At 39.0% G+C, this 19,646-nt stretch overlaps 2 protein-coding genes across 2 annotated transcripts; one reads left to right on the plus strand and one right to left on the minus strand.

Moving 5' to 3' along the window:
* Positions 1 to 6,843: 6,843 nt before the first annotated feature.
* On the plus strand, positions 6,844 to 10,912 carry LOC102203365 (extracellular calcium-sensing receptor-like). The gene is made up of 9 exons (XM_013912462.1): positions 6,844 to 6,983; positions 7,258 to 7,552; positions 7,721 to 7,807; positions 8,088 to 8,357; positions 8,574 to 8,780; positions 8,856 to 9,131; positions 9,469 to 9,696; positions 9,792 to 9,915; positions 10,002 to 10,912. Exons 1-9 carry the CDS (start codon positions 6,874 to 6,876, stop codon positions 10,910 to 10,912), a joined length of 2,508 nt encoding a protein of 835 aa, XP_013767916.1. The 5' UTR covers positions 6,844 to 6,873.
* A 2,466-nt stretch (positions 10,913 to 13,378) lies between these two features.
* LOC102203648 (extracellular calcium-sensing receptor-like) lies at positions 13,379 to 17,489 on the minus strand. Its single transcript, XM_005739417.1, has 12 exons — positions 17,338 to 17,489; positions 16,923 to 17,164; positions 16,714 to 16,805; positions 16,316 to 16,495; positions 15,996 to 16,184; positions 15,670 to 15,889; positions 15,350 to 15,591; positions 14,941 to 15,150; positions 14,706 to 14,829; positions 14,388 to 14,581; positions 13,881 to 14,162; positions 13,379 to 13,801 (listed from the first exon to the last, which is right to left on the minus strand). Exons 1-12 carry the CDS (start codon positions 17,487 to 17,489, stop codon positions 13,379 to 13,381), a joined length of 2,550 nt encoding a protein of 849 aa, XP_005739474.1.
* Positions 17,490 to 19,646: the final 2,157 nt, after the last annotated feature.

The following is a 19,646-nucleotide window of genomic DNA, read 5'->3' on the forward strand; positions in this document are numbered from 1 at the left end:
TTTTTTTTAGTAGGACACTGGTGAAGCAGGGAAGCTTCGAAGATCCAGGATGAAGTGTGCACATTTTAATGGAAAAGATTTTTAACCTGGCCTGGTTTTGCTTTTAAAATAAACCGAGGATGTTGGAGGGAGGACTCATTCTTATTGGGATGTGAGTGGATGTGCTGGAAGGCAGGAAAACAAACACTGGACTGGAGACTCTCTGTGCCCCTGACAAGGAAACTGGACCAGTTTTGGGGAAGTTCCAGCTCCCAGGATGTGATGTGGAGGCCCAGCCTCGAACGAAGTCAGGCCTGAAAAGGTGGGTGGCAAGCCTTTTTGAGGAAGCTGCAGGATTGATACGTTTTGGCTGCTTGTTCTTCCAAGTGACCACCTTTCCCCTGTTTGTAACCAGGCTAACAACCCTGACCGCGGTGGCTTTGGGCCTTGGATTCCTGGCCAGAGTTGTGTCTTCAGCCAGTAGTTTTACCCGGAGAAAGAACAAATAAATCTTGTGTAACCCATTACACAAGATTTGTGTAATGGGTAACACAAATCTTGTGTGGTGGTTCGTTACTGGTCAATATTAGAGCTACTACTTTCTTGTACGGAGGCCATTTTGGGCCTTACGTAACATTCACATATGGAGAACCCATCAGGCAGCTAGAAGGCCTTACAGCAACACTTCTCTGACGCTTCTTCGCTAGGTCATGGCAAAAGGCATGCTGGTTAGCCAGAGGTGCAGGTTGAAATGGTTGTGTCACACACAATCTATCACACTGTAGTTCATCTGGACCCGAGAGACCGTCATCAGGTGGCAGATTACAATTAGTTGATATCTGACAGTGACCAAATGACACCACTGAGCAATTATTCTCCAACTATTGCCTAGGACTGGCAACTTTGTCGGTTTGTGAACCACAGTTCACTCCTTTGAAAGCAGATCAATTTTGCTTTGAGTTTGCTTTCAAACAGTGAGCAACCAGGTGGCCAGGTTTGTGGCAGAAGAAACAGAGCTTTGTTTTGGCTCTTGAAACCACGCCTGTATCGGCTTTGTTAGCTGGCACACTCCTAACTCTCAAGACTGACTGTTTCTGTTTGTAGGCTCCACAATTTGCTATTAAATGGCCAGACTTGAAACAAAAAAAACACTTTCGTTTTACCTTGGAATGGGACACAAGTACTTCACCCTTTGGGTACTGTGTAGCTGGCACATCACTAACCTTCACTAGGTCATCACGTCAGTCGTGCTTAATGACACTGGTTTTATGGATGAGGGCAAACTCATCAGCGAGTGTTGCAGCATGCTGTAATGAGGAAACCTTCTGTTCACTGAGGTATACTGCAATCTGCTCGGAGATGCAGTTCTTAAATTCCTCCACCAGCATTAATTCACGCATCAATGCCAGGTCAGTAGCTTCGCTGGACACACACCACCGATCAAAAAGCACACTTTTCTTCCTTGCAAAATCTCGGTAGGATTGACCCTGCACCTTTTTCAGCCCCCGAAATCACTGCCTGTAAGCCTCGGGGACTAGCTCATAGGCTAACAGGATTGCACTTTTCAGTTTGTCGTAGTCCAAGCTGCATTCAGCGGACAACGAGGAACAAACTTCCTGTGCCTTGCCCACCAGCTTGCACTGTAGCAGGATGGCCCACGCATCCCGCGGGCCAACGCAAGGCTGTTGCTATCCGCTCAAACGATTCAAAATAAATCTCCACCTCAGTGTCACAAAATGCAGGGACCAGACGACTATTCCATCCTACATCAAACTGTACGTCCGTCTGTGACAGCAAAGCCACCACAGGAGGGGAGGAGGCCTGCTGGAGTTCCAGCTGTCGCAGCTTGACCTTCGTCTCTGCCTCCACCTTCATCAGCTCAACCTCCCTAGCCCTAGCCAGTTCCGCGTCCAAACGCCTAAGCTCTATCTCCCTTTTCAGCTGGAACTCTCTCTCACGCTGCTCCTTCTCCAGCTGGAGACGAGCCAGACGGACTTTGAGCCTAGCATCCTGCTTAGAACCCTCTGATGACTGGACGGAGAGTGGATCAAAACGGGGCAGCGTCACTAGCCCCCCTCGGGCAACCCCTGGTCCATAGGTGTAGACACTGATGGTTCAGTATCTCAGTCTTTCATTGTTCTGTGCAATATTTTTGGCCCATGTGCAATATTTTTGGTATGTCCAATATTTTTGGTCTCGGTGGAATTACCATCCCCACCCTAAATGACCTTAGCCCCTCCACCCTTATTTATTTATTTATTTATTATATTATATAACAGCCCTTGTATATGGCCCCACAATGTTTCTGTTTCAATGTTTCTACACATACACCATGTATATAGTTTACTCACATAAATGTATACATATATATTGCTTTTTTCCCCCTTGTTGTATATTGTTTTCTTTACTTTTGCACCTTTGTGGTCCAGCTACCCAATTTCACTGCGCAAGAAACTGCACAATGACAATAAATGCTCTGAGTCTAGGTCTAAGAATCAGAATATTTTATTAATCCCTAAGGTAATTATGTCCGATGCAATTGCTCCAAGACAGTAACAGTAACAGACTAAACTATTTAAACAATACAATATGTTACAGATTTTACAAATTTAACCCTTTAAAACCAGTCAGAGCGGGCACACTCCGTTTTGCGCAACTATTTTTAAATCCCTGTAGAACTGCAACCACGTGAGCTAGCGCAATAATTTTTTTTGCATATGAAACCAGAGGAGTTGTACTTACATCTTATGTCATCAGCTTGTCCTAGGTCACAGTTTCCTTCCACATATAGCTTTGCAAAAATTGCATAAAAAGCACAGCAACAAAAACATAATATTTCAGAAACATGCTTTGCTAATCTGACCAGCTGTTCATAATACTTCCTACGTTGGAATATACATCAGCGCGAACTATCGCATGTCTGCCATTACCTGCCCGAAACTGGAAGTGATGTCATTTTTGTGCATAATTTAGTTTTTTACCTTCAGGGTCTTATAATCCTATACTGGTGTTTTTAAAAGTCATGTTTGACTTTATGCTTTTCTGTATAGTTTCTGGGATGCTTAGAACTCAAGTTGCACTGCTGGAAATGCACATGCTGTTTTTTTGTTTGTTTGTTTGTTTTGCAAATTTGCATTGTAGTATTTATTTTCGTTTTTCCTGCAGTATATAAAAATTGGTGTATCTGAAAAGTAAAACTGTGAAGAAACTCAAAATAAATTTCCTGTTGTTGCAAACTATTTTGTGCAACTTTTTTGTATTTACAGTTTTGAGGGATAAACCTCTTAAATTTTTCTAACTAGAAATATATGTAAAAAACAAAACAAAAACGATTTTCAATTTTTTTGTAGTTTATTGCACTTTTTTGCAATTTGTGTAGTTATTATGCACTTAATGCATACATATTATTAAAATTTGGGCTATAATGGTTGTATTGATGTATAGCAACTTGAAATGTTCCCAAAAATGGCACTACAGCATGTAAAAATATAAAGATAAGCTTTGGCAGACTTGGTTCTATGGTAGGTCTAAAAGGGTTAAGAAATAGCACTAATATATACAAATCAATCAAATATGAATATCAAGAATTTACAGAGGTGCTTATAAATAAATATCAAGAATACTGAAATGAATATTACAGAGTAGAAAAGAGCATGCACAAAAAGGGTGTAACTATTGCAGTGTTTACAGTGTATTAGATGGAGGAGTTGTACAGGGAGATGGCCATGGGCAGGAATGACTTCCTGTGTCGTTCAGTAGCTATGGTCATAGTACTTATGGTGGCTCCATAAATGCTAAAGAGGTAAGTATTATTTCTCAGTTGCAGTGAATTAAAAGAAGAAAATAAACAGTAGAAAGAAAAAGAGAGATAACAATTTAACATAAACCAGTGACACACTCCGGGCCTGACCAACCCTGGCAGGGCTCCTTGGATGAGGGTGTAGGGATAATGACCAAAACACCCAATGAATCCAAGGTCCACCACTGACTAAGTGTCCCAATTTTTAATATGATAATTTAGATCAGATCTTTAATCCATAAACCCAACCTAAGAAGAAAAAAATGGCAGATTAGCTTTGGTAAAAGACCGACAGTTGAGGCACACAACGATGTGTGCTGCTGACAAAGTTTCTGGGTTGCTTTTCCTCATAACAGCCATCCCTCAAGATTTTCCCCATTTAAAGCAAAGCATTATCAGGAACTGTAGCATCTAGTACTCTTACTGAATCAGTAGAGAGGTCTATTAATACATGCTGATTGAGAAAAGTGACTGAAAAGTAAGTACTCAATGCATCATGGAAACCCCCCAGCAGTCTACACCTACTGCAGCATAACTAAGGGAGGATTCAGGGTCACCTGATCCAGCCTTAACTACTGTATATGATTTTTTTTTTAAAAAGGTAAGTTTTAAGCCTAATCTTAAAAGTAGAGATAGTGTCTATCTCCCAAATCCAAACTGGAAGCTGGTTCCACAGAAGAGGGGCCTGAAAACTGAAGGCTCTGCCTCCCATTCTATTTTTAAATACTCTAGGAACAACAAGTAAGCCTCCAGTGCGAGAGCAAAGTGCCCTAATGGAGTGATTCGGTACTATAAGGTCATTAAGATAAAATGCGGCCTGATAATTTAGGACCTTGTATGTGTATCCTGAGTCTCCTGACGGTTTGCCAGAATCTCTTTGAGGCAGTCCAAAAGTCTTTTTCCATAGCCTCTCCAAACTACTCCCACACCCAGCCAGACCGCATGGACTAAGGCCCGACCACCAGACGCTCACCCTAGGGCACCCTCCCCGGGCTGCACCCGGTAACCCTATCTCGAGTAGGGTGAACAGTCCCCTCGATGGTCTTCTCATAGTCGTCTTCTGAATCGCTCTTTGTCTGGTCCCTCACCCAGGAGCAATTTGCCATGGCAGACACTACCAGGGGGCAAAAAGCCCCCAGACAACAATCTTGCTAGAACTAATCCAACACAAGTCCAGTTGAAGCACTTAGTAAGCTGAGCAACAGCAGATGCTTTGTAAATATAATCAGGGAGTATTCTGAAAAAATTTGGATGCTCAAGCCTGACACTCAGACAAAAACAGCTGGATAGAGTGTGGATTTCTTCTTGATTATATTTTGATTAGATCCCTTATTTGATTAAAGAAGGAATAACTATCACCAAAAGCACATGCATTAAACTCTGTGACAGGACTATCTTACATTACCACAAAGGCTGGATTTTAGGCCTTCTTCACATTTGAATGGAGCTGAGCTGAGGGATCATGACACTGTGAAGGACACTGCAGGGTTTATCTCTTAGTTGAACCTCTGATTCAGGAGGAACAATGAGGTTTTCATCCAGGCTGTGAAACTGGACAAGCTCTTTATCCTCTCAAGGATGTTTGAGAAAGTGAGCAAGTGTGGACATAATATCTTGGTCTGTCCAGGCTCGTGGATGTTCTCCACTATGATGGCCTCAAGATTTCATCTTTACTTTTCGCAGATGATGTGTTACTGTTTGCTTAATCAGGTGGTGACTTCCAACTTGCATTGGAGTGGTTTGCGCCCAAGTGTGAGAATCAGCACCCCCAAGTCAGAGACCATAGTTCTCAGCCGGAGAAGGTGGAATGCCAACTCCATCTGGGACAAATTACTACCCCAATTGAAGGAATTTAAATATCTTAGGGTCTTGTTCACGAGTTTGGGGAAAGTGGAGCATGAGATTCACTGATGGATTTGGGAAACATGTGCAATGATAAAGGCACTGTACAGTCTGAGCTAAGTTTTTAATTTACAGGTCAATTTAGATTACAACTTAGATTTAGATTACAACTATTCAACTGTGGCCACGAACTCTGGTAGTGATCAAATAAGTAATTTGTTGTCCCCTCAACAGTTTTGTTCACAAGTTTGGGGAAAGTGGAGACTGAGATTTATTCACAGATTTGGGGAAAATGAACAGACACTGTACCAGTCTGTTGCGGTAAAGAGAGAGCTGAGCAAGTTTTTGATTTACAGGTCATTTTCCATTACATCCCTTACCTATGGCCATGAACTCTGGGTAGTGATCAAATAAGGGTTGTGGATATAAGCTGTGGAAACGAGTTTCCTTCAAAGGGATTAGAGATAGGGTAAATAGCTTGGTCATCGGGACTCAGGTGGTGGGCTTTCACTTCGAATACAGAAGATCTGCTTGTCCCGTGTTTTGCATTCATGCATTAGCCCTGAAAAATTTCACTGTCTAGTTTCTCATTTGGGCCGTCCCCTTGGGCTGTTCTTCAATTATACTCAGGACAATCTTCCCCATCCACTAAGTTTTCTAGTTTCCTTTTGTCCTATGCAGCTTTATGTCCCGTCCCGCCCATGCGGATTTGTTTTTGTTATGTGTTTTATCGTCCCCTCAAAAATTTTGTTTTCTCTTTCAACTCAAATATGGTCTGAAGTTTTTAATATGATGTTGTTGAGACATTCCACATGAACTTTGATGTACATGAATTATGATATGTTATTTTTGCTATTTGTCTTTTATGTCACTTGATATGCACACGGAAACAACTACTGACTACTGAACAACTACTCTGACAATTCTTCAGTGAGTTATTACTGATGACTAATTTACTCACAGTGTTCCCTGAGTTTGCCTGGATACAAAGCAATCTCAAATGAAAAGTATACTCCTCCTTCTTCCCTAATGGGTGGTGTGCAAGATTAAACAACACAGCCTGTCAATAAAAGGGAATGGCAAACAATAAAACCTAATGACTGATCTCAACAATTCAGAAAGCTGTCATGTGCTTATCTTTGCAAAACAATTTAGTCGTGGTTGTTTTGCTGTATTCCTGTGTTTCTTCTCCTCTACCCACTCCTCAGTTTTCTTTGTCCTGTCAGCTGCAGGGACAGTTTCATCTAAATGAGATGCACAAAACTGGAGATGTGGTTCTGGGTGGACTGTTTCAAGTCCATTTCTTTTCAAGTGTTCCTGATCTGTCTTTTACCTCGCAGCCACAACAACCTACTTGCCATGGGTAACTATGACAGGGAAACAGAATGAAAAAAACAGAAAAAGAAAACCACCAAACCTAATCCCAATATGAATATGTATTTTATATCTGAAATAACTAGACAAAACATCTTCTCTTTTAAAATTTATTTTCATTAATATATGTCTTTAATTGTTATTCACTTTCCTTGATTGTTTATATTATTCATTTTGCATCATTTTCACTGTGCTCATTTTCCTATATTTTAAAAATCTGTATTGTATTATACTTTTTAGTAATTAAACTTTTCTCGTCTTAGTATGTATGTTCTAGGATTTAAGCTCGCACAAACCATGGCATTTGCTATTGATGAGATCAACAGAAACTCAAACCTGCTACCAAATGTGACTCTGGGATATATTCTGTATGATAACTGCTTTGAACTTGGAATTGGATTCCGTGGAGCATTGTCATTAGCCAGTGGTCAAGAGGATCAAATTGTAGTAGATGATACATGTGTTGGAAATCCTCCAGTTGTAGGGATTGTGGGTGATCCGTCCTCTACAATTTCTATTGCAATCTCCAACGTCTTAGGTTTGTACAGAGTACCTATGGTAAGTTTTCTGCTTGACCATGTAACAGTTTTCTTGGCTTGCGTTGATTTCATTGAAAATGTAAAACCATTTTATGAAATAAAAAATAATGCAGTCATGATGACAAAATTAAGATATCTCTACATGGATAGCTCCCGAATATACATATGCAGTCTATATCTTTCACAGGTGAGTTATTATGCCACATGTTCCTGCCTGAGTGACCGTCAAAAGTATCCATCCTTCTTTAGAACGATCCCAAGTGATGCTTTCCAGGTGAAAATTTGTCATCAAAATTAAAATGGAAAAACAAAAGTCTGTTTCAATATCTGTGTAAAAGAAGAACACAGACAGATATGAAAATATTAGAAATAATAAGAATAATTGGTTTTGAGAATTATGCTCTATTTCTTTTCTCTATTGTCTCAGAGAATAAAGCTAAATTGCAATTGTATTTAAATGCTGTTCTGTGGACACTGACAGACAGATTATGCACAGAAATTTTGTTTTGTTTCTTCTTTTCAATTCACTTACACTTTAATCTATATTCACTTAGGTACGTGCAATGATCCAGATTCTAAAACATTTCGGCTGGACTTGGGCAGGTCTGCTTGTCAGTAATAATGATTATGGACTTCATGCAGCCAGATCCTTTCAGTCTGAGCTGAGTGTGTCTGGTGAAGGTTGCCTGGCCTACACTGAGGTTTTACCCTGGGACAAAGACACAGTTGAACTCCGGAGGATTGTAGATGTGATGAAAACCTCTACAGCTCGAGTTGTCATTGTCTTTGAAGATCCTAGTCGCATGATGCACCTTATGGATGAGGTTTCGCTTTAAAACACTTTAATAGTTACTAGTTACAGAGGTCTTCATAATTATAGTTCAAAATTGTGTAAAACACATATTACATATCATTGTGAGTACAGAAATGAATACAGAAAAATAATCATTCAGAATTCATTTTAAAGATCAAAAACTGTTTCAGGAAAGAAGTTGGAGGCTCAATATTACTTCATAGATTTGGTCTAATTTAATTCACAGGTAGTAAGGCAAAATGTGACAGGCCTTCAGTGGATAGCCAGCGAAGCCTGGACAGAATCTGCTGTGCTCCAAACACCTCATTTTATGCCATATCTGGGTGGTACACTGGGTATCACCATTCGCCGAGGAGAGATACCAGGGCTCAGGGAATTCCTGTTGCAAATACATCCTGATCTACATCACAACAGTAGCTACGGAATTAGCTTGGTGAGACTTGGACACTTTTACTATGTGTGTGTATATTTTCATAATGTATAATAAACATTTTTCAAAATATTTCAGGTGAATCAGTTTTGGGAATTTACATTTCAGTGCAGATTTGCTCCAGCTCTAGCAGGCTGGCTGGAAGGTGGAGGTGCATTATGCACTGGAAAGGAAGATCTAGGAAATGTTGACAATGAGTACTTGGACATTTCCAACCTGCGGCCAGAGTATAATGTGTACAAAGCTGTTTATGCACTGGCATATTCCCTTGATGACTTGCTGCGGTGCAAGCCAGGAAGCGGGCCTTTCAGTGGGAACAGCTGTGCCTCTTTGCAGTCACTGGAGCCATGGCAGGTGTGATATCATTTTACACTCCACCTTTGAACACATTGTTTTTGCATGCTTTCAGAATTTCATTAACTTCAGGTCATTAACTTTTATACAGGATTATTAGTAATGTGCCTTGGTTGATTGAGACTTAGATATAAATGACTTTATATATGTAGGTACCATAGATATAATATTATATTTGATTACTGAACTGAAAAATTGCCACTGTTTGCACTGTAAAGTTACTGGAGCCATGGCAGATGTGATATCATTTTACACTCCATCTATGAATAAATCATTCGTTCTATAATTATTTTTGGAGCAAAAAGTAATTTACTTAATATACATTCCTTTTAAACAGCTTGTTTATTACATGGAAAGAGTGAACTTCACCACTCCATTTGGCGATCAAGTGTCATTTGACGAGAATGGTGATATAGTACCAATTTATGATGTTATTAATGCGTTGTGGCTCCCTGATGGAAGCACTAAAATTCAGAAAGTGGGTGAGGTTAAAAGGACAGCTTTAAAAGGTGAAGAACTTATACTTGATGAAGGCAAAATCTTCTGGAACTTTGAATCCAAACAGGTTAGATATGTTTTTATTTGAAAAGTACCTTTTATGAAATTTACAGTATATAGAATTGTAGCAGGCAATAAATCTTTATTTTCTATGTCCAATAGCCACCTCGATCAGTATGCAGTGAGAGTTGTCCTCCTGGTACCCACATGGTGAGAAGGAAGAGAGAGCCTGAATGCTGTTTTGACTGCATCCCCTGTTCTGAGGGAAAGATCACTAACAAGAGCAGTAGGTCTTTGTCTTTCTGTATGACATATTTGATTTAATTTCTGTGAAATATAGGATGCATTTCACCATCAACACTTCTTTGTCAGACTCCTTGGAGTGCACCAGTTGTCCAGAGGATTTTTGGTCAAACCCACAGCGTGATTACTGTGTTCCTAAGAAGACAGAGTTTCTCTCCTATCATGACCCTTTGGGTATTTGTTTGACAGCAACCTCTTTACTGGGAACATTTATATGTGCTGTTGTTCTGGGGATCTTTATCTGCCATCGAAGAACACCTATAGTACGTGCCAGCAATTCAGAGCTTAGTTTCCAGCTATTAATGTCACTTAAGTTGTGTTTCCTGTGTTCACTTTTGTTCATCGGACGACCCAGGATGTGGACATGCCAAATGAGGCATGCAGCATTTGGGATCAGCTTTGTGCTGTGTGTCTCATGCATCCTGGTAAAAACCATGGTTGTTCTGGCTGTGTTCAAAGCCTCCAAGCCAGGAGGGGGAGCCAGTATGAAGTGGTTTGGTGCAATGCAACAGAGAGGAACAGTTCTATTTCTGACATCTATTCAGGCAGCCATCTGCACTACCTGGCTTGTCTCTTCCTCTCCAACTCCACATAAAAACACCCAATACCACAATGACAAGATAGTGTATGAGTGTGCAGTTGGGTCCACTGTTGGTTTTGCAGTGTTATTGGGCTATATTGGCATACTGGCTTTCCTCAGTTTTCTAATTGCATTCCTGGTGAGGAATCTCCCTGATAGTTTTAATGAGGCCAAGCTCATCACATTCAGCATGCTGATCTTCTGTGCTGTGTGGGTGGCCTTTGTTCCTGCTTATGTCAGTTCACCAGGAAATCTTGCAGATGCAGTGGAGGTGTTTGCCATTCTTGCTTCAAGTTTTGGACTCTTGATCACGCTGTTTGGACCCAAATGTTACATAATCCTGTTGAGACCAGAGATGAACACAAAGAAAGCTGTTATGGGCCGTGGGATTGTGTCATAAAATGTTTTCATTTATGTTAAAAACATCTTCATTTTCTGTGCAGTAAATCAGAAAATAAAATATATTAATAAAAATAATAAATGTAAATATTAAAACCTCTTGAGAAATCTAAATAATAGTTATTTACTCTTTTTCCTCTTTTCTTTCTTTTAAATAAATCTTTTCAAATATAACTGACTGACTGTGTTACACTTCATTGTCAAAATGTATCTATTATGTAAGTTAAATGTAAATATAATTCTTTTACTAAACTAAGCTTTTTATTTTGTGCTTCAGCCATTTTTGTGGTATATGATGTAAAACACAGTAACACATGAAGCATTGTGCAATACTGATGGGGCTCCGAACCGGCTCTTCAGGTTGTTTTGTTGCTTTAATTAATTTGTTATTAACAATAATATAAAATTATGCACAAAAGGAATTACTAATGTAAAAAAAATGGTTTTATCTATAAATGTTTATATATAAATATATGCGGTGGCCCCTAGAGACAAAACACGTACAAACTCTTCCAAAACAGAGCTACCTAGATCACTTAAATTACACAATTGAAAGCATGAAAGCATATGTGTATTGTTTGTGTATTTATACACAAGAATTCATATATAGTCAAATAAAAAAAATAAAATAAAAAATGTTCATTTACCTGTTATTACCACACACCAAATACGGTCGTTGGTACTTGCTGGCTTGTGTAGCCACTAGGTAACAAAAGTTCAACACTGCCCCTAGCATCCTGGAGCACTTCTGTTGTCTTTTGTACGTGTTTTGGAGTTTGTATGTGCTTCGGAGTTTGTACGTGTTTTTACGTGTTTTGGAGTTTTTGCGTGTTTTGGGGTTTGTACGTGCTTCAGGGTTTGTACGTGATTTGAAGTTTGTATGTGCTTTGTCTGTAGGGGCCACCGTAAATATACTTTTATTTATTCACTCCACATAAAATGTAATAAATAAATCATATAATACAAAAATCAACTATTCACATTTCAACTTTTAACTATTTGAATTTTCAGCTTTTTCCTTTTACAAATTTTAAGTGACACAATACAAAACACTGCAAACCACAACACAATTAAATATAAATTATAATATGAAAACAAAAAGAAGATGCATATTCCCTGTCATATGGACCTGTATGAATAAACTTTCTGAATCCTTTATCATCTGCAACTGGAAATAGTTGTGGATGATTGTACCTTTCTAATTTGACATTGTTGTCCCTGGCTCTCTTTCTCTCTCTCCCTCCCACTCTGTGTGGCGTTATTTTTGTGCCACTATTCTGAGCACACCTAAAAAAAAATTGAGCTCTGTTCCTGTGCTACTGAGTGCCGCCTACTACTACTACCGCCCCTCCCCCCTCTTCCCAGCGTAAAGCACAAGGCTCGCATGCTGAGTGAAGTGAAAAAAAGTGCGAGAGAGAGAGAGAGAGAGGGTGAGAGAAAAAAAAACCCACGGCTCGTGATAAGGAGCCGGCTCGCGTCGTTCACATCAAAGATCCGGCTCTAAGAGCCATTTCATTCGCGATCGACCCTTCACTATTGTGCAAGGAAGTTCTGTACAGATGTCTTCCAGGTTTACACACCATCTTCTTTGGTAATATTGCTTACTGGGATCCTTACAGTAATATGAATGGATGTTTTAATGATTATGTTAGGCTCTTGTGAATTATAAATGAAGTTTAAATAATTCTCTGAATGATATTATGGCAAGTTGGAGTACTGAGAGTATGAAATAATGAATTCTCTAAACACAGACACACATTTACTAAAAGAGACCTGTAGCTATGTTTGTGAAGCTGCAAATACTGGTGGTAATGGGTAAAAAGGAAATTCAACCTGTGGAGTATCTTTTGTTTCCACAATCTGAACATTTTACTAGAGGGTTCGTCAGCTTCATATTTTGCCTTCCCAGAGAGATCATATAGAATCCTACACCTTACAACCACAGTTAAATTTTTAACTTTTTTTTTTCTTTTTACTTTTTAGCATCTCTTAAAACGTGAATTGTGTTTGATCTTTACCAAGAAATTGAATTACAGTGAGTTACAATTTGAAAAGAGCCATCTCATGGTAGTTCATATTGTAAGGTCAAAAACTGAATTATTTAATTTTTAGACCATATAAAAGCATGTAAGTAGTTCCTTAAAAATTATTGTAAAATGCATTTATTAATTAATGTCAGATACAGCAATATTATATTGAAACTGTAAACCGTTTTCACATTGACACGATAAGTTAATATGGGTGGTGTTTTGTTTTCATCGAAGGTTTGTCTATAAAACTACAGTCGTATTGTATATACATTTGCAATAATATATTAAAACTTTGCATGATCATTCTTAATTCTGGATAAATCAAGGTTTTTCTATTAATTTAACAACAAACAAAGATAAATACATAAAGATGAAGTGCTGATATAGATAAATAGATAAATAATAATTATTTGTCATATTTTGTTAATTTACTTTTGCTACCTGGCCATCATATATTTCTTGGTGTTTCTCTCAGGCCTCAAAAGAATGATGAAACACTTCGGAGCAAAAATACAGAAAAGTAAACCATAGCTAGAAGCCAGGATGGCAAAAACTTCCACAGCAACAGTGTATTTACCAGGAGAGCTAAGGTAAGCAGGCACAAAAGCCACCCAAACAGCACAGAAAATCAGCATACTGAAAGTGATAAGTTTGGCCTCATTGAAATTATCAGGAAGTTTCCTAGCAAAAAAGGCTAATATGAGACTGGTGCAGGCCAGCAGGCCAATGTAGCCCAAAATCAGACAAAATCCCACCACAGAAACCATGGCACACTCCAGAGTGACCTTTGAACCTTGAAAACCCAGATCTTGTCGAGGCACGGGGGGGATGAGGGATAGCCATATGGTACAGATGATAATCTATATGAAAAATAAAATGTTTTTAGACAGATGTAAAAATACAAAGACTTAAAAATTCAAAACAGAACATCTGTATGACCTGTATGCATGTAAGAAGGCAGATACTTCCTCTCTGTTGGCCTGGACCAAACCATCTAATCAAGGCTTCAGCACCAGGCCGAGCTGAGCGAAATGCTGCCAGAACCACAATGGTCTTGACTTTCAGGCAGGACACACAAAGCACAAAGCTGATCCCAAAAGCTGCCTGCTGGAACCGACAAGACCAGACTGATGGACGACCAATGAACACGAGTGAGCACAGGAAGCAGAGCTTGATTGACACAAGAAGCAGGAAACTCAGCTCTGAATTGTTAGCCCTCACCTAAAATTAAGAAAGTGCAGCTTTATAAAAGTAGTGACACAGATAATATCAGCCACATGTGGAATAATTATGATGTTTTAATATTTTGTCAATTATTTAATCTTGAAGAAAAAACTGACATCAGATGTCAAATAAAACCTAACAACAACAAAACTGCACTTGCCAACTGCACACGATGTTTTCTTTAAAATGTACATTATAATGTTGTGAACATTTCTTTCTCACCACAGGTGTGTGACGGTAGTGAAGGAAAACCACAAAGACAACTGTTGTCACAGTGACACCGGTCACAGCTGCTGTAGTAAGAGTAATTCCCAAAGTCTCATTAAAGGCAAGAAAGTCAAGCTGGCGAGGGATGCAGGCAGTACGTTTAGCATTAGACCAGAGCTCTAGGGGACAACGCTCACAGTCAAGGGAACCTAACAGTAAAAAGAGTGGAGAAGGAAAGAAGAAGAGAAAGGAAAATCAAACAAGAACAGCAAAAGTACATGACTTTAAATCAAATGGATTTACAAGGAGGGGTTTAGATTGCAATTCCATCACCAGTTTTATTGCTTATCTCTCCTGCAGCACATGGAATACAGTCAAAGCAGCAGAGAGGTTTTCCTTTCCTGCTGACCTTTCTGGTCCCTGGGGGGCAGATCTCACTGCACACCGAAATAGGCACCTAAATAATAAGCCAACACTTATTTTTAAGCACAATATGTGTATTCCAGTTAAGAGCAAGAAATTCACAAATTTACAAATGTACAGTTTACATTATTTTCATATAAAATACCCGATTGGATCCTGTGATCCACTGAATAGCTGATTCATTAAGATGGAGAGCAAACCCATCCACTTGACCAATCAAAGCAATTTTTAGTGTCCCATCAGGCATTTTCTGCCAGTTAACAAGGTCATACTTTGCTGGAATATCGGCTCCTTGAAAGTAAAATGTTTCATCTTGTGGTGTGGTGAAGTTCACTTCTTGCAAGTGCTGCAAAAGCTGTAAAATTATAACAATCGTGAAACTAGAGTTATTAGAGTTCAATGATAAGTGCAATACTGAAACATATGGAAATGGTGTAATTACAGCATTGTGGGTACTCATGGGTTGGACCAAAACCCTGTTCAGTGTCTAAAGAATGCAACATGGATTTTTATTAGATTTTTTAGGGAAAGGATGATATTCATGATTACTTTACCTCTGTGGCCTTGATTTGTTTTGGAGAGGAGCAGGTGGAGATGTTGTTTTCAGAAGAGCTGTCTTTAATGGGACAGAGAAGGCTGTGGAGGGCATGAGCTGCAGCATAAACAGCAAGGTAGACATTATATGTCACCCTTAGCTGGGATGCATCTGTAAAGTGATTCTGTACTTTTTTCAGAGACTCCGACCCATTGCAATGTGATAGTGAAGCTTTCTGATCAGACATAACAGGAGGATTTGAAGTTAAAATATTTGATTTATGGTTAGACTTCAGTGTGGAGATAGGAGAACTGAGCATTGAGGAGGAAGATAAATGAAGACTACACCCAAACTCCACTTCCCAGAATTCTCTTAAGAACTCATCATCTGGATGGTGAATTGGGTGTAAACGTCGGAGATAACTTTCAAATCCAGGTATAGCTGAACTTCTAGTAGCAACACCAAGAACACCGTTTGCCACTTTGCTTGTAACTGAATTTTGGACCAGATCCCCACTAGTGCTCCAAGCCTCACTGGCCAAAAACTGTCTATCAGTCACCTAATAAGCAAAAGAAAAATTATTTTAAAGTTTATTTTGTTTTTAAATATAATCTCTAACTTTTTTTCAGCATGCATTATATGCGATAGGCATTACAGCTTCTCACATTCAGTTTCACAAGTTGCAGGAACAATTCCCTCACATCTGTATACCAGGTGAAGATCAAAATCACCCTTGCAGTTGAGGATTGAATTGTGAGGGCTGCTCGTCTGGCATCACTAATGATATTTTCCCTTTGGAGAGTCTCTACAAATGCCAGGCAGACACCTGCTCCCTGAATCTCCTCCTGAAATACCTGACATATACAGGTGAAAGAAGCCTATTACGTTATCACACTGTAAATGTAGTTATATAATGTACTTATTACTGTATATTTTAGAGATATAGCTGAGTAGTCTAAATGACTGAAATAAAAGATACAAATACCTTTACTGCCATGTAGCCATAGTTATTGTTTGCTACAACTGCTCCAACCCAAGTCCAGTTGAAGCGTATAACAACCTGGGCAACAGCACGTGCTTGGTAAATATCACTGGGGATTGTTCTGAAGAAATTTGGATACTGGAGCCTGTCACTGAGACAAGGACAGGTGGATAGATAGCTGATCTGAAAGACACATACACACACACACAAACACAAAAACCTTCATCTTATAAAGGTTTTGTTTCTGTTTAAAAAAAATCAGTTTCTCCACTGTCATAAAAAAGCATGAATATTTATTTGAGTAAAAGATATAAATTCAACCAAAAGATGGCTCCACTTATCTAAAAACAAACAAAAAAGCTCATATACAGTTTTTATGGTGCATTCAAAACAAAACTCACAAAAGGTATGGAGAGTGGCCCCAGCACTGTGGAGAGTATCTGGCTTGTTATGGATGAAGCACCACCAATAATCATGGGGACAGATTGACCACCTGAAAACAGAAATGATTGATTTAATTAAACAACATCTTGTAGCAGGAGTAGAAAAAGTAGAAAGCAAAATTGCTGACAGATTTTTTTGTATGTTTTCTGATCAATGAATGAGTTACCCCTCCTGTCTTTAATTTCTTCTCCATGCCCACTAGAATAATCTGGAGGGTTTGTAGAGTTGCAGCTGGTGTTGTCTCCACCAACAAGTGACAGTCCTGACTGGAGAGCCCATGGTGGGCGCCCACAACTGTCAAAAATATGATAGCCCAGCTTGATTCCTGGTAGGAGCATTGTACTATGATTAATTTCCTCCAGTGCAAACACCATAGCATATATGTACTGCAGTGGAACATATTCTAAACTGAGAGGGGGGAGATAAAATGATAAAATATAAATTTGTGAATTTTGTTTGAATAATTTTTGTAAAACTGCAAGTACAAATCAACCAGCAAGACACAGTAATTACTCCTATGTTATATCTATATATGCTCTCATTCTACAGTAATCAAAATATTCTCTGTAACTGAGTTTTACCCAGTACATGGATTGTAGTGTGGCAGCTGAGTGAAGTCATGGTCTATAGCTGGAGGCTGATAATGAAGAGGAAAAAGACCACCAATAATTACATCTCCATCTTGAAACAGACCCTGGCTACTTGGTGTACCCCAACGAGAACATGTCAACATCTGATCACACAGAAGTCCATCCCGGATTCCCAGTTCTCTTCCCACAAGCCACACAAGCAGCAAAGATTGGGATGACCTGGACCACACAATGAAGAGCCAGGAAAACCAAGACATAGATGCAGCTGTTCTAGACATTTAGAAATGTACAGTACATTCAATTTGGTTTATTCGCATGAGTTCAATCAGTGTCCATAAACAGTTCCTAGAATGAAAATACAGATTACACTAAAACCCCAAATATAACAAACTGTACAATTTAAAAATGTGTATTTTCATACACCAGCTATAACATCAGTTGGCTGCTGACATCCATCCTCCTCCTTGGAGTAGATGAACTGCAGATGAGGGCACTTTATATAGAGGCAGGGCCTTTTGGTGAGCAGGTGAACATGACGACACATATACTCCCAAATCAGTCCTCTCAAGACGTGACATGACAGTACGAGTGATCATTATGCCTTGCAGATAGAAGATGTGGAGTTAGGATGTGTATGTAGGTGTGCCTCATATAGTATTTGGTCATCTTTTAAAATTATCTCTTTATTACTTCTGTAGTGGTCATGTATTATTTTCATATTTGGACTGAAAAGCTTCCCCTGAAATACTATAGTTCCCAATTACTTTAATGGAGGTATCAAGAGATAAAATATATGAGTACAAATGCACATTTCATGCAAAATAATCAAACGCTTAAGGATGTTTAAGTCATTAAGAGTCACAACTTTATTCCATAAATATATAAGAATGTTAATTTAACTTTATGGCTTTGAAAAACTGTTCCAGCTAAAACCCTTACATTGTGAATGTAGAGGTCCAACCACCTTTAAAAACCTCATTTAACTTAGTATGCTCCTTTATCATTTATTGTAATCTGTGATCAACGCAAAGTTATGTGGATATTTACCAACCTTACTGATTGCCACATATTGGTTAAATGATGACAAATCAGGGACAAGACTAGTAAATTGACAAAATATTAGCCAAGGTGAAGATCAATTTAACTTTGAATTACAAATAATGCAGATAATGGATACAAAAAGGCTGTTCATTCTGTATTTTGTTTTTTTATTTTTGTTATTTATGTATTTGTTCTTTACAAAATGGAGATATCCATAACATTGATAGCTAGAGGACTTTTGATACACTTTTTTGTACACACACTAACATTGTCATGGTCCTGGGTTATCTGACCCAGCGTTTTGTGTTTTCTATTATTGTTTATTGTGGTTTCTAGCTCGTTCGGTTCGGTTCTTCCTCAGTTTAGTGTTAGTTATCCCTGCCTGTGTGTTCCCTCTGTATAAAGTCTGTGTTTCTTTGTATGTGTGAGTTCCTGTTTTAATTTGAAGGTCAGTGTCTCGGGTTATTGTATTCTGTTTTACTTCTCTTAGTCTCCTCAGCTCCAATTTTCCCCAGCTGTGTCTCCTCCTGTTTCTCATTCCCTGATTGCAAAGTTTCAGTCTGTTAGAGAAGTGTTTCTTTCTCGATCCCTCAAGCACCACTGTGAGACTGTCTGCTGCATAGAACCAACTGGACGGCCTGTGTCTGTCAGACCCCAACACAAAGCCCCACCCCAGCTTTCAACTCTGCACTCAGGCTACATTCACACGTCCACGGGTATTTTTGATAACTGAGATTTACCGTTTGAGCTTTTAAAAAAATCCCGTCCACACTTGCAGTTTTGAAAAAATATCTTTGTCCACATGTAAACGCTAAAAACATAATGTTGGCCAATCAGAAGTCTAGAAGCCTGGGAGGTAGTGGTGAGCAGATCGATCCAAATATCGATTCTATCGATACCAAGTCGGCATCGGTATTGGATCAATACTAGCCCGGTGAGATCGATTCTTTAAGTTCCGCTGTTGTTTGCAATGCTGGGCTTCCGACAAAGATGAAACAGCCAGGTCACTGGACTCGATGCTCCTGTGTCAGCGCAGAGCTGACACAGGATGTTTGATTTGTTTGATTTGATTTATGTTGCGCTGTCACGTGATGTGACTTGACACTTTAGGGGGTTGTTAAGTTGTTTACATATTATATTTTATTATATTACATATTATATATTCACCAGCTATTTCTGTTGTTGATAATTTTATTGTAATTTTTGTATTCTAGTTTCTCAGCAGTACTTATTTGTTTTAATTTGTTTACTGGTTTGCG

The sequence above is a fragment of the Pundamilia nyererei genome, unplaced genomic scaffold (assembly GCF_000239375.1).
Source record: "Pundamilia nyererei isolate P.nyererei 1_Seehausen unplaced genomic scaffold, PunNye1.0 scaffold00091, whole genome shotgun sequence".
NCBI lineage: Eukaryota > Metazoa > Chordata > Actinopteri > Cichliformes > Cichlidae > Pundamilia > Pundamilia nyererei.

Coding starts and splice junctions, on each gene's coding strand:
- LOC102203365 (XM_013912462.1), top strand. CDS start 6,874: ATGCACAAAACTGGAGATGTGGTTCTGGGTGGACTGTTTCAAGTCCAT. Junction 7,553..7,720: donor GTTTGTACAGAGTACCTATG/GTAAGTTTTCTG, acceptor TATCTTTCACAG/GTGAGTTATTATGCCACATG. Junction 9,916..10,001: donor AAAGATCACTAACAAGAGCA/GTAGGTCTTTGT, acceptor CTTCTTTGTCAG/ACTCCTTGGAGTGCACCAGT.
- LOC102203648 (XM_005739417.1), bottom strand. CDS start 17,489: ATGTTGACATGTTCTCGTTGGGGTACACCAAGTAGCCAGGGTCTGTTT. Junction 15,890..15,995: donor TGCAACTTGTGAAACTGAAT/GTGAGAAGCTGT, acceptor TTTGCTTATTAG/GTGACTGATAGACAGTTTTT. Junction 14,582..14,705: donor AGAGATAAGCAATAAAACTG/GTGATGGAATTG, acceptor TTTTACTGTTAG/GTTCCCTTGACTGTGAGCGT.